General features: G+C 45.2%; 1 protein-coding gene across 1 annotated transcript; it reads right to left on the reverse strand.

The window, feature by feature from the left end:
• Positions 1-255: 255 nt before the first annotated feature.
• Positions 256-7,278, reverse strand: LOC125128406 (60S ribosomal protein L39-like). Its single transcript, XM_047782761.1, has 2 exons — positions 7,243-7,278; positions 256-465 (listed from the first exon to the last, which is right to left on the reverse strand). The coding sequence occupies exons 1-2, from the start codon at positions 7,276-7,278 to the stop codon at positions 262-264; spliced, it is 240 nt and encodes a 79-aa protein (XP_047638717.1). The 3' UTR covers positions 256-261.
• Positions 7,279-13,095: the final 5,817 nt, after the last annotated feature.

Genomic DNA, 13,095 nt, shown 5'->3' on the forward strand with positions numbered 1-13,095 from the left:
AGGAGAGGGGCGATGGTGACTTCCACGAAGGTGGTATCCATGCTTTGTTAAGAAGGAATCTTGTCTGGGATGTTTCTGTTTTTGTTTTTCAACAAGAGGCCTTCACATATTTATTACTGAGGCAAAGTGCTATAAAGAGACAACAACATAAAGAGAACCCATTTCCCGATATATCCAAATGTGGCTGTGCTGTTTTCAGTGTGATATGGAAGTGACCCCACATGGCATAAATACAGGCGCCACCTCATGTGCGGAGGCTCCTTATAGACTCAGCTTGGCTCTTCTCCAATGTCTTCTCTTCGAGTTGTACCTGATTTTATTACCAGTTTTCATTTGAAGCCATTGGGGGATGGGACGATTCTGCTTTTGCTTCTTGCCTAGGAATCTCCTGATCCTGAAAGTCTTGTGAGAAGACAAGGCGAGGAAGTAATTCAACCGCACATAGGATGGTGGAGAAGGGAAGAGCTGCGATGTGTTTTTTTTTTTTTTTTTTTGGCTGTACCTGCAGCACTCGGAAGTTCCTGGGCCAGGGACTGAACCTCTGCCACAGCAGCAACTTCAGCCATAGCAGTGATGATGCTGCATCTTTAACCTGCTGAGCTGCCAGGGAACTCCAAGGATATGTTTTGTCTTTTTAGAGCCGCACCAGCGGCATATGTAGTTCCCAGGCTAGTGGTGAAATTGGAGCTATAGCTGCTGGCCACAGCCACAGCAACGTCAGATCCGAGGTGCTTCTGCGGCCTATGCCACAGCTCATAATGACAACACCAGATCCTTAGCCCACTGAGCGAGTCCAGGGATCCGATCTGAGTCCTCATGTATCCTAGTTGGATTTGTTACTGTGGAAACTCCCCAGGGATGTGTTTTGAAGTAAAACTCTCAGCCCTATTTTGGTTCTCTTTTAACCTGATCACACAAAGGAGAATATCTCAGTTTGATACCAGAATGTCTCTGATGCTTTTCCACCCCTCCCTTTTATTTTAATAAAGAGAGAGCAGACCTCATGGCATAGAGCTTTCAGCAGAGAATTCTAGTTAATATTTGATTTGGAGGGAAGTCTTCATTGTATTTATGTTTTATGGTTGCCTACAACTTATGACAAATGATATTGGTTTTCCATTTATGGGAGTGTTACAAAGCTTCCATTTTCAATAAATGTATTTAATTTTTTTTAGAAATGAGAGTTACTTTAATATAAATCTATGAAGTAAATAATAGTATAGGTAAGACTACACACACACACACACACACACACACACACACACACACACACACACACACAAACTAGAGATGGTGGTTCTTGAGTGACTGCAGTTTAGGAAATGTCATCCTGAGTCTGGATTCCTTTGGTTCTGCAAGCACAGCCCCTGACATCATTGGGCCCTTCGTAAATCCAGGATGTCCCTCCATCTCTGGTAGCCCACTATACTTCATCTTCTCCCTTTTCTGGTTGTTCATGCCTTTATTTATTCAACCTACATTTACTGAGCACCTACCAGGTTTAAAGTCACAGCCTCAGTTCACTGCATCCCACTGGGAAACATTTTATTAGTGTAATGGTTCCTGGAAAGAACCTTCCTAGCAACTTATTTAGTAAAAACAGAATAAATGCAGACATAGGTCCATAATGTTGTGGTCTGTGCACGTGGGTTGGAAGAAGAATTTCCAGACTCGTATCAGGAAAAGGAAGGATAGTTTATTGAGCACCGGCAAGGTGGAGAGGAAGTCGAGTTGACTGAGATAAGAGATGCTGCAAGTGCAGCGGGATGGCTTCCTGGTACTCAGGGAGAGCCAACAATGAGCTTATGGTCGCGTCTGTTTTTATAGCCCAAGGAGAAGGGAGGTCTTGAGACATATCTGCTGACCTGCTGATTGTTCGGGAAGAGGGTCCTTACCATACACTTGCTGGTTGGTTGGGGGCCTATAAGGCCCAGATAGGGGTGGGGTGAGGAGTGGGCCACATACCTCTCCTAGTGGGGGCAGGAAGGAGTAGGCCTGGATGCTCAGGGTAGGGGGAGGGGCACATTACAATGCGATGGGTGGGGCGATGATAAGGGTCTGGTAGTTCTTGCCTTGGCCAGAGGCTTTGAGTTCAATCTCCTTGAAGGGGCCTTGAAGCCCAACACTTAATAGTGGCCCTCTCTTGTACTTGCATATGAATGAGCTTCTTTGACTCAGAGAGAAAGAAGGATTAGTGTGCTGGGAATTATACTCCTCCCTCCCCCATCCTATATGTAAAGAGGGTCTTGCTTTTGTGAATATGACCTGTCAGGTGTATCCAATTCGGTGATGGAGCACCATCGGAGGATTTTATTTTATTTTATTATTTTTTCTTTTTATGGACACACCTGCAGCATATGGACGTTCCTGGGCCGGGGGTCTATGCCACAGCCACCGCAGCACCAGATCTGAGCTGCATCTTCTACACTGCCCCTTGTGGCAACTCCAGAGACTTAACCTCCTAACAGAGGCCAGGGATCAAACCCACATCCTCACAGAGACAATGTTGGGGACTTAACCTGCTGAGCCACAACAGGAACTCCCATTGGAGGATTTTAAAACAGAAGATTGTAAGATTGGGTTTGGGTGTCAGCATGTTTATTTTGGTGGCTGTGAGAATGGGCTGGAGGGAAGGGCTCTGGGTGTGTTAGGAGACCACTGACTGAAACTGCCCACCTTGGCCAGGTACCGTAATAGCCTCTTGCATGAGTTGTCTCACAACAGGAGCCCCCAGTAAGGAACATGGTGCTGCCCTGAAGGCTAACAGGTACAATTTGGGAGGGGCCAATTGGAGGGAAGAGATGACAAATCACCTCCCAGGATCCTTGGTGCTGAAATCCGTCTTGGCTGAGAGGTGCATGAACCACACCAACTAAGGGCTGGAGTTTCCCTTGTGGCTCAGTGGTAATGAACCAGACTAGTATCCATGAGGACGAGGGTTCAATCCCTGGCTCTGCTCAGTGGGTTAAGGATCTGGCGATGCCATGAGCTATGGTATAGGTCGCAGATGTGGCTTGTCTCCTGCGTTGCTGTGGCTATGGTGTAGGCTGGCAACCGTAGCTCTGATTTGACCCCTAGCCTGGGAATCTCCATTTGCCATGGATGTGGCCCTAAAAAGCAAAAAAAAAAAGTTAACCCTTGTGATTCTGCCCTGTTACCTCAGCATTGGCCAATCAGAGAATTGTGCATGAGCTGATCACTTACCTTGCAACCCAGCTCCTTCACCTGGCTTATAAAAATGATTTACCATTGGGAACTACATCTAGTCACTTATGATGGAGCAGGATAATGTGAAAAAAAAAAAAGAATGTGTATATGTGTGTGTGACTGGGTCACCTTGTACAGTAGAAAATTGACAGAACACTGTAAGCCAGCTATAGTGGAAAAAAATAAAAATCATTGAAAAACTTTAAAAAAAAAAGATTCACAATGTTGTTTGGAGGTTTTTTTTTTCCTCACAAGCCATTGTCATCTTGAATGGCCTGTAATGAACCTTTCTCTGCTCCAAACTCCAATGTTTCGGTTTATTTAGCCTTGCTGTGCGTTGGGCACACAGACTTGCACTAATATTATTATATCTAAGGAGCAAATGTGATGATGGCAGACATGAAAATAATTCCTGGGCGGAAGAGTTCCCAATGTGGCTCAGTGGAACTGAACCTGAGTAGTATCCATAAGGATGAGAGTTTGATCCCTGGCCTGATTCAGTGGGTTAAGGATCGCCTGGGAACTTCCACACGCCACTGGTGCAGCCTGAAAAAGCAGAAAACAACAGCAAAACAAATAAACAAACAAAAAATGCTGAAAACTTCCTGGGTTACAGAGCCCTGAGTTATCCTATTTGCTAATGCATCTCCATGGGGTGGGCTGGGTGCATCCCCAGACTCTCAGTCCAGCAGTCGCTTTTGTATTATGTGGCCTGTGCTTCCTTGCAGCTCTAGGGAGGGGCTTTGGGCAAAGAGCATCATGGACCCATATCCCGTCTCCAATCACTGGTGCTCCATGTACTTCCTGCAGTTCTGGATTTTCCTGGTCCCCATGGCAACCGTTAGGAATCCAGTGAAACTCTCCCTCTTGCCTTGGCTCCCTCTTGGGTCCAGATGGTGATTTCTGCTTGCTCTGAACCAAGAAGTTTGGGAAAAGAAGTGCCCAAGGCAAAAGAAGAATCTGAGGTAGTGGTTCTGAGCTCTGACTTGTGGAGTCAAGGTGGAGCCTGGTTGATCCAGGATGGGTTCAAATCTCGGCTCTGTTGCTTGCTGGTCATGCGACCCTGCGTCAGTATGGGTCCTTTGAGAAACAGTGTGCAAGAACTCAATTAGGGGAAGGGCTAGTGTGAAAGAAGTCAGACAGTGATGTGAGTCTGACCCTGAGTGAAGGAAAGAGAGAGAGGTTGCCTGGAAATATCCTCATTGTGCAGCCTGAGAAACGGTGGGGTGTCCACATAGGCTGTCAGAGGAGCCCTATGTTTTTTAGGAATGAGCCTGCCTTAGTTCCCCCACTGCACTTGTCATCTATGGGATGCAATGGGTTTCAAATCCAGCAGGTGTATTCTCATAGTCACCACACCACCTGAGGTCTCACAGGGCTGATGCTGAAACCAAAACACCTCTGACTCTGAACCCAGCCTAAACCCAGATGGGGGCTTGAACCCAATCACTCATCTGGTATCTGGACTTACTGAGGCTCAGGTTCTTTGTGTCTCAGCACAGAAGGAATTCAGTGAGAGGCAAAGCGATGGGCAAAAAATAGATTTACTAAGGTAAGATGCTTCTGAGACACACAAGCAGGCAGGTGAGGAGGATCTGCCTGAGGATTAGGTGGGCTACATTTTTATAATCCAAGGAAAGTGAGGGCGGGGGAAAAGGTCCCTTCTTCCTCCTTCTTTGAGTAGACGTCGGGCTTACATCACTAGCTCCTCCTTTATATCAGGTAAAAGAGTATTTGAACCTATGAGGTCAAGCTGGACCGTCATGGTGCTTATTCAAATCAACAGAAGGGCAGTAACAGGTGCCAAACTATGTTGAATCATCTCAGGTTTCTGTATAATGAGGGTCTCCTACCTTGGAAGGTCATCCTTCCCTAAAATTCCTGTCCTTGGTCCTAAGGATCCCTATCTTACTGAACTGAGTACAAGCCTCATTTTATCTTTCCCTTAATGACCTGAGGCATATCTTGTGCTTTTATTGATAGTGTTATAGTTAAGCAAGGCTGCTTTGTCCCAAGATGTTCTGATGGCTTTCTTGAGTGACTTTGAACTTACACTGGTCTCCCAAAGTTCTCCAGGTTTCCCTCTCTATCTATGGACCCTTCTTGGGACATCTACAACTCCCTGTGTGACTGTCCTCCTCCATCAAGGCGATGATCTGGTGAGACAAGGCATGTAAAATACTTCTGGCAGAGAGTAAGCCCTCAGCACATTTTACTGTTAGTGTTATCCAAATGCTGTTAACCAATACCCACATATTATTAACCCAATACACCCATATTTATTAACAAATATTGTTTTTTTCTTCTTTTTTTATTACTCAATGAATGTATTACATTTATAGTTGTACAATGATCATCACAATCCAATTTTATAGGATTTCCATCCCACAATCCCAGGGGGTCCCCCCACCCCCCAAACTGTCTCCTTTGGAAACCATAAGTTTTTCAGTCTGTGAGTCAGTATCTGTTCTGCAAAGAAGTTCAGTCTGTCCTTTTTTCAGATTCCACATGTCAGTGAAAGCATTGGATGTTGGTGTCTCATTGTCTGACTGACTTCACTTAGCATGATAATTTCTAGGTCCATCCGTATTGCTAAAAATGCCATTATTTCTTTCCTTTAAATGGCTGAGTCATATTCCATTGTGTGTATGTACCACATCTTCTTGATCCACTCCTCTGTCGATGGACATTTAGGTTGTTTCCATGTCTTGGCTATTGAAAAGAGTGCTGCAATGAACATCGGAGTACATGTGTCTTTGTGAGTCGTGGTTTTCTCGGGATAGATGCCCAGGAGTGGGATTGCTGGATCACATGGTAGTTCTAGTTTTAGTTTTCTGAGGAATCTCCATACTGTTTTCCACAGTGGTTGCACCAGTCCCACCAACAGTGTACTAGGGTTCCTTTTTCTCTACACCCTCTCCAGCACTTACTGTTTGTTAGCAAATATTGTTAACAAAAAGAGTTTCCTTCTCCTTATGTTACCAAGCATTTGTTACATCAAAGGCTGCTACTATCATCAGATTCCCTGTAAATGAGTGGACAGGGTGTAAGATATTAGGGAGTAGAGGGGACTGTGGTAGACTAGACAGCCCTGTTTAAAACAGTTTGAAAGATAGCCTGATCCAGCCAAAGCAAACACACCTGTGACTTGAATCTAGTCAGTGGCCCTCCAGGTTGAGACCTCTGCCATGTATGCACATCAGCTAGAGTAATTCCTGATATTGTGATGTTGCACAAGCCAGGTCGATGTCATTAAGGTAAAACAAAAATAGTTGGGTTGATCCCCCCACCCCCACCCCCATGACTAATTTATGATGTGTTTGACCAAACTGAAAAGTCTGAATTTTTTTTTTTTTTAAAGACCACACCCATGGCATATGAAGGTTCCCAGGCTAGGGGTCCAAATGGAGCTATAGTTGCTGGCCTACACCACAGCCACAGCAACGTGAGATCCAAGCTGCGTCTGTGACCTACACCACAGCTCATGGCAACGCCGGATCCTTAGCCCACTGAACGAGGCCAGGGATCGAACCCTCATCCTCATGGATACTAGTTGGATTTGTTTCCACTGTGTCATGACAGGAACTCCCCTGAATTGTTGACTTGGGGTTTTGTACCAGGTTTTGGTGTTGGCTTGTCTGAGAGGTTTCGAATGTGGATGTGGGGACCTGACCAGCGGGGGTTGGGAACCTGACCTTCCCCCTTTTCAGCTAGGGGATCCTGGGCAAATTATGTGCTCTCTCTGTCTTTAACTCACTCTCCTCTTCTGCAAAATGGGAATGGTAATGATATGTCCCTTATATCATTTAGTGCATGGGAAGAGCTTAGAACAGTGCCAGGAACACAGTAAGGCTGAAAAAGTATTGACGTGATTCTGGGGCTGGGGGAGGGAGAGAGAACATGTCTTTTCTTCATCCCTCTATTTCATGCAAGCCTAAAACTTAATGATTGGTATAACACCCAAGGAGGAATAAGTTTCTCTTACCCCGGTGATATAATCACATATAATAATGCCACTTACATAAGCATCCTTACCTCCTTGTTAAATCCGCCTACACTGCTCCACTTCATGCCCGTTAAAGAATATTCTCTCCCAGAGGGAAAAAGATACCCAACTTTATACTAATTATCACTTTAAAGCAGAGACCAGGGGGGGTGCCGGAAAAGGTGGATTTGACAGTGCTCTTGATTTAGGGGAGTGGAGTCTTTTGTCTGGAAGTGGTGAGTCAGGCCTGAAAGCCTCAGAGGGACCAGTGGAATCATGGAGCCAGAGGCGAACCATGGCCTCCTCCCCACATCAGGCAGGCTCAGCCTACACCTCAGAGCAGAAGTATCCATGAGCCAGCCCCTTGCGGATGAAGCTGATTGCTGTTTTTCTCCTTTCTTTCTTCCTTCTTTCCTCCCTTCTTGCTTTTTAGGACCACACCCGTGGCACGTGGAGGTTCCCAGGCTAAGGGTCGAATCTGAGCTGTAGCCGCCGGCCAACGTCAGAGCCACAGCAACTCGGGATCCAAGCTGCCTCTGCGACCTCTACCACAGCTCACGGCAATGCTGGATCCTTAACCCACTGAGCGAGTCCAGGGATCAAGCCTGTGTCCTCATGGGTGCCTGTTGGGTTCGTTAATCACTGAGCCATGGCAGGAACTCCCTCCTTCTTTCTTTCTATCTGAAACATGTTCTACATGCAATACATGCTCATTGTGGAAAATATATAAGATGGAGGGGAACAAAATAGAAGCATAAAAGTCAGAACTTGTTCAGCCGTAAGTGTCCGAAATCAACCTCAAACTGATTTAGGATCTCCATAGGCTCACATAACAGAACATAAGGATGTTCTGGGGACGAATCAGGCATGACTGTGTCCAAGGCTCAAAATATTAATGGGATACCATCTTTCTCCCTATCCATTTTCTAATAGACCTTCTCCAGATGGGGGAAAAAGTGGACACTATTAGTCCCACATTAATCCCTATCAACCAAACAACCTACCAAAATGGGAATGTCTTTTCCCAGAGCTGGGGTAGAAAAGTCTCTGGGAGGGACTTGATTGGTTGGGTGTATATTACATGCACATTCTTGAGCCAATCCCTGTGGCTGTGAATGAAGCATTCCGATTGGTCAGGTTAGTGAGCCAACGGCCCAGGGAGGTGGAATCAAGGCAAATTTCACTTGAAATACAAGGAAATAGGTTTGCCAGAGGTAGGAGAGCTTCTGTTCCAGAAGAAAGAGAAGGAGATGAATTGATGAAAACAATGGGTGTCACTACACTCCTGCCAATTTCCAATATTCCCACCACCCAGAAATAATGACTTCTGACTTTATTTTTTAACCAAGATCTGTCTAGAATTCCCCATTCCCTTCCATATGTGTCTATACTTAAAAGTGTATATTTGAAGTTCCCCGTGGCTCAGTGGGTTAAAGATCAGGCATTGTCACTACAGTGGTTTGAGTCCCTGCAATGGCAAGGGCTCAATCCCTGGCCTGGAACTTCAACATGCCATGGGCACTGCAAAAAAAAAAAAAAAAAAGCAACTATTAGACATATGGAACTTGGCATACCCCATGCAAACTTTTGTAAGCTGATTTTGATGGCTTCATTCACAAATATCAATTAGATATCTTGAAAGTCAAGTGGTTCAGTTCTTTGGTAGGAAAATGAATGAATACCAATCAGCAGAGCTCCCGTTGTGACTCAGCAGTAATGAATCTAACTAGTATCCATGAGGACATGGGTACCATCCCTGGCTTTGCTCAGTGGGTTAAGGATCTGGTGTTGCCATGGCTATGGTGTAGGTCAGCAGCTGCAGCTCTAATTTGATCCCTAGCCTGGGAACTTCCATATGCCATGGGTGTGGACCTAAAAAAAAAAAAGAATACCGGAGTTCCCGTCATGGCGCAGTGGAAACGAATCCGACTAGGAACAATGAGGTTTCGGGTTCCATCCTGGCCTCACTTGGTGGGTTAAGGATCCGGCATTGCCATGAGCTGTGGTGTAGGTCGCAAATGCAGCTCGGATCTGGTGTGGCTGTTGCTGTGGCTGTGGTGTAGGCCAGCAGCTACAGCTCTGATTAGACCCCTAGCCTGGAAACCTCCATGTGCTGTGGGTGTAGCCCTAAAAAGACAAAAAGACAAAAAAAAAAAGAATACCAATAGGCAAATATGAAATATAAGTTATGACTGACTGGGAATAACAGTAAGACTTTTAAGAAGGCAAGTTAAGGACAGGGTGGGAATAAAGAGATTTGTTAAGTCTCCTCTCAGGACAAGCTTTAGTCCTTCTTTGCAGGGCTTTCCACATTCATAAATATTAATTAATTATTTGCAATGGCTTGTGTAAGCTTATTTTATCATGAAATGTTTCAGGAGCACAACTATGAAGACTAGTGAACAACCATTTACTCATCACTCAGCTTAGGAAATGTAACGCTGGAGTTCCCATTGTGGCTCAATGGATTAAGAACCTGACATAGCATCCATGACGATGCAGATTCAATCCCTGGCCTCGCTCAGTAGGTTAATTATCCAGCGTTGCTGCAAGCCATGGCATAGGTCACAGATGCATCTCAGAACCATTGTTGCTGTGGCTGTGGTGTAGGTCGGCAGCTGCAGCCCAGATTCAACCCCTAGCCTGGGAACTTCCATATGCTGCTGGTGCGGCCCTGAAAAGAAAAAAAAAAAAAATGTAACATTGCAAATGTAATTTGATCCCAATTTGGACCCATCTCAATCTTGTGTCCTTTCCTCTCTACCTCCTTTCCCGTTGGTGACCTCAATCCTCCAGTTGTATTTTTATTCCATGCATATTTTTGTGCTTTCATTACGTATGTATTATCTGTTATCAACCTGTGGTTTTGTGTAACCTATGTGAAAACTTGAAATAGAATCCCTGCCCCTATCATTCCATGACCTGCTTTTTTTGGTGAATTATTGTGATTGTGCAATTTACCAAAGTTGCGTTTCACTCATTTCCTACTACTTTAGTGTTACTGTGTTACTGATGGCATTTCACTGTACAGCTCTATCAGGATTTGTGTGTCCATTCTCCTGTAAATGGACATTAAGGTTGTTTCTATTTTCCTTTTATTACGACAAGCACCACAGTAAATGTTTGCATACATTTCTCTTTGTGACAATTGATGGAGCTTCTCCAGGCTTAGGGTATAAACCTAGGAATGGAATCGCTAAGCGCTGTACATCTTTAGCTTTTCTGGATTTTACCCAATTGCTCTGCAGAGCAGTTGTACCCATTTCCAGTCTTACCAGCAGTTCGTGAGGGTTTCTATTTCCCCACCCTTTGGTTTTGTCAGACTTTTTATTTTCTCTCTTTCTTTCTTTTGTTTTTTTTTTAGGGCTGGACCTGCAGCATATGGAAGTTCTCAGCCTAGGGGTCGAATCAGAGCTACGACTGCCAGCCCACGCCACAGCCACAGCAGCATGGGATCCAAGCCATGTCTGTGACCTATACCACAGCTCATAGCAACACCAGATCCTTCACCCACTGAGTGAGACCTGGGATCAAACCTGCATCCTCATGGATACTAACTGGGTTCTTACCCCACTGAGCCAGAGCAGGAACTCCAGACTTTTCATCTTTGCCAGTTGGATGTGTGTGAAATGCAGATCTTTCATGCCCACGTGCAGTCGTGGAGAGCTGGAATCCTACGTCGGGTTTGTCATGGTTTCCCTGGTACTTAGCCCAGCCCTTGGAACATAGCCAATACGCAATAACTTTTTGCTTGACTGAGCAACACAGTTTTCTGGTTCCTGTCATGTAGAATGCCTTTGCCGTTTGCTGGAGAAACTGTCCATTCTCTAGGGAGTTTTGCTTCCATCTCATTCTTCTCATCTGAAAATCAGAAATCTCGCAGGGATTAAACAGAGTGGACAGTTTTGGGCTGCCCTATTTGGCTTCATTTAGAGCAGCAATGCTCAAAACTTACCCATGCATCAGAAGCATATGGAAGACATTAAAACGCTGGCCACTGGGCTCCACCCCCCAGAATTTCTTCTTCAAGAGATCTAGGGTGGGTCTAAGAATTTCTGGGAGTTCCTGTCATGGTGCAGTGGAAATGAATCCTACTAGGAACCATGAGATTGTGGTTCAATCCCTGGCCTCGATTAGTGGTTTAAGGAACCCGCATTGCCGTGAGCTGTGGTGTAGTTTGCAGACATGGCTCGGATCCCGCATTGCTGTGGCTGTGGTATAGGCTGGCAGCTGTAGCACTGATTGAACACCTAGCCTGGGAACCTCCATATGCTGAGGGTGTGGCCCTATAAAGAAAAAAAAAAAACAGAGAGAGAATTCACATTTCTAACCAGGTCCTAGTGTGACTGATGCTGCTGGTCTGGGAAGAATGCTCTGAGCATCACTATAGGTGAGATACATTCAATCCACACATTTTTTGTGTATGTCCTGCATGAAATGTCCTCAAAGGTGATAAAACTTGCAAAGTCATTCCCAAAGCGGACAGGGGAAGGAAAAAAGGCACCCCCGACTTCACTTGGCTGGAGTGGGGAAAGGCGAGGCTTGAATTCTGGGTCCCTAGAATGTTCAAGACAGATGGTGACCCGTGCAGAAACTGATAGAATTCAGTACGAAGTTATTGGGAAGGTTTCATCTACCCAAGACTCTTTCACAAGATTTCCAGTCAGAATCTTTTTTTCCACTGATACTACTGAGACCATCTTCCAAAAAAATTTTTTTAGGGAGTCCCTTTATGGCTCAGTGGTAACGAACCTGACTGGTATCCATGAGCACGCAGGTCTGATCCCTGCCCTCGCTCAGCAGGTTAAGGATCTACCACTGCTGTGAGCTGTGGTGTAGGTTGCAGACGAGGCTCAGATCCCAAGTTGCTGTGGCTGTGGTGTAGGCCAGCAGCTGCAGCTCTGATTCGACCCCTAGCCTGGGAACTTCCATATGCTGTGGGTGTGGGCCTAAAAAGACGAAACGTATATTTTTTTAATTAAAGTATAGTTGATTTACAGTGTTGTGCCTATTTCTGCTGTACAGCAAGTGACCCAGTCATACATAGATAAACATTCTTATTCTCATACTGTCTTCCATCCTGTTCTATCCCAAGAGACTGGATATAGTTCCCTGTGCTGTACAGCAGGGCCTCATTGCTTCTCCATTCTAAAGGCAATAGTTTGCATCTACTAACCCCAAGCTCCCTGTCCATCCCGCTCCCTCTCCCCCTCCTTGGCAACCACAAGTCTGTTCTCCATGTCAAGACCATCCTGGTCTTTTCTCCTCTTCCTCCTCTCTCTTCATCATCACCACAAACATTAATTCAAGAGTAGGTTTTGGAGTTCCTGTTGTGGCTCAGTGGTTAACGAACCTGACTAGTATCCATGAGGACACGAGTTCGATACCTGGCCTTGCTCAGTGGGTTAAAGATCTGGCATTGCCTTGAGCTATGGTGTAGGTTGCAAACATGGCTCAGATCTGGCGTTGCTGTAGCCATGGTGTAGGCCGGCTACAGCTCTGCGTCAACCCCTAGCCCAGGAACCTCCATATGTTGTGCTCGTGACCCTAAAAAGCCAAAAAAAAAAAGGGGTAAGCTTGATTGTCATAATAATAATAAAAATAATAATAATATAGCTACTATCTATTGAGGGCTTGATTACAAGTAGTTTGGTCATCATTCGCTCATCTAATCCTTGCCCAGATCCAAGAGATGGGGTCCACTATTGGATCCATTTTGGAGGCTAATGTTGGAGATTACACAGCCAGTAAGTGGCAAAGCTGGCTCACACTCAGCTCTCTCCACCTCCAAGGTCTTATTTTTTTTTTTTTACTCTTATAAATGTATTTCTGTGAAGCTTAGTTTCCTCATTCATTCATTCATTCAGCAAATATTAATTGAGTGCCTACCAGGTGTTAGGCAC

Source organism: Phacochoerus africanus, chromosome 5 (assembly GCF_016906955.1).
Source record: "Phacochoerus africanus isolate WHEZ1 chromosome 5, ROS_Pafr_v1, whole genome shotgun sequence".
NCBI classification, from domain to species: Eukaryota; Metazoa; Chordata; class Mammalia; order Artiodactyla; family Suidae; genus Phacochoerus; species Phacochoerus africanus.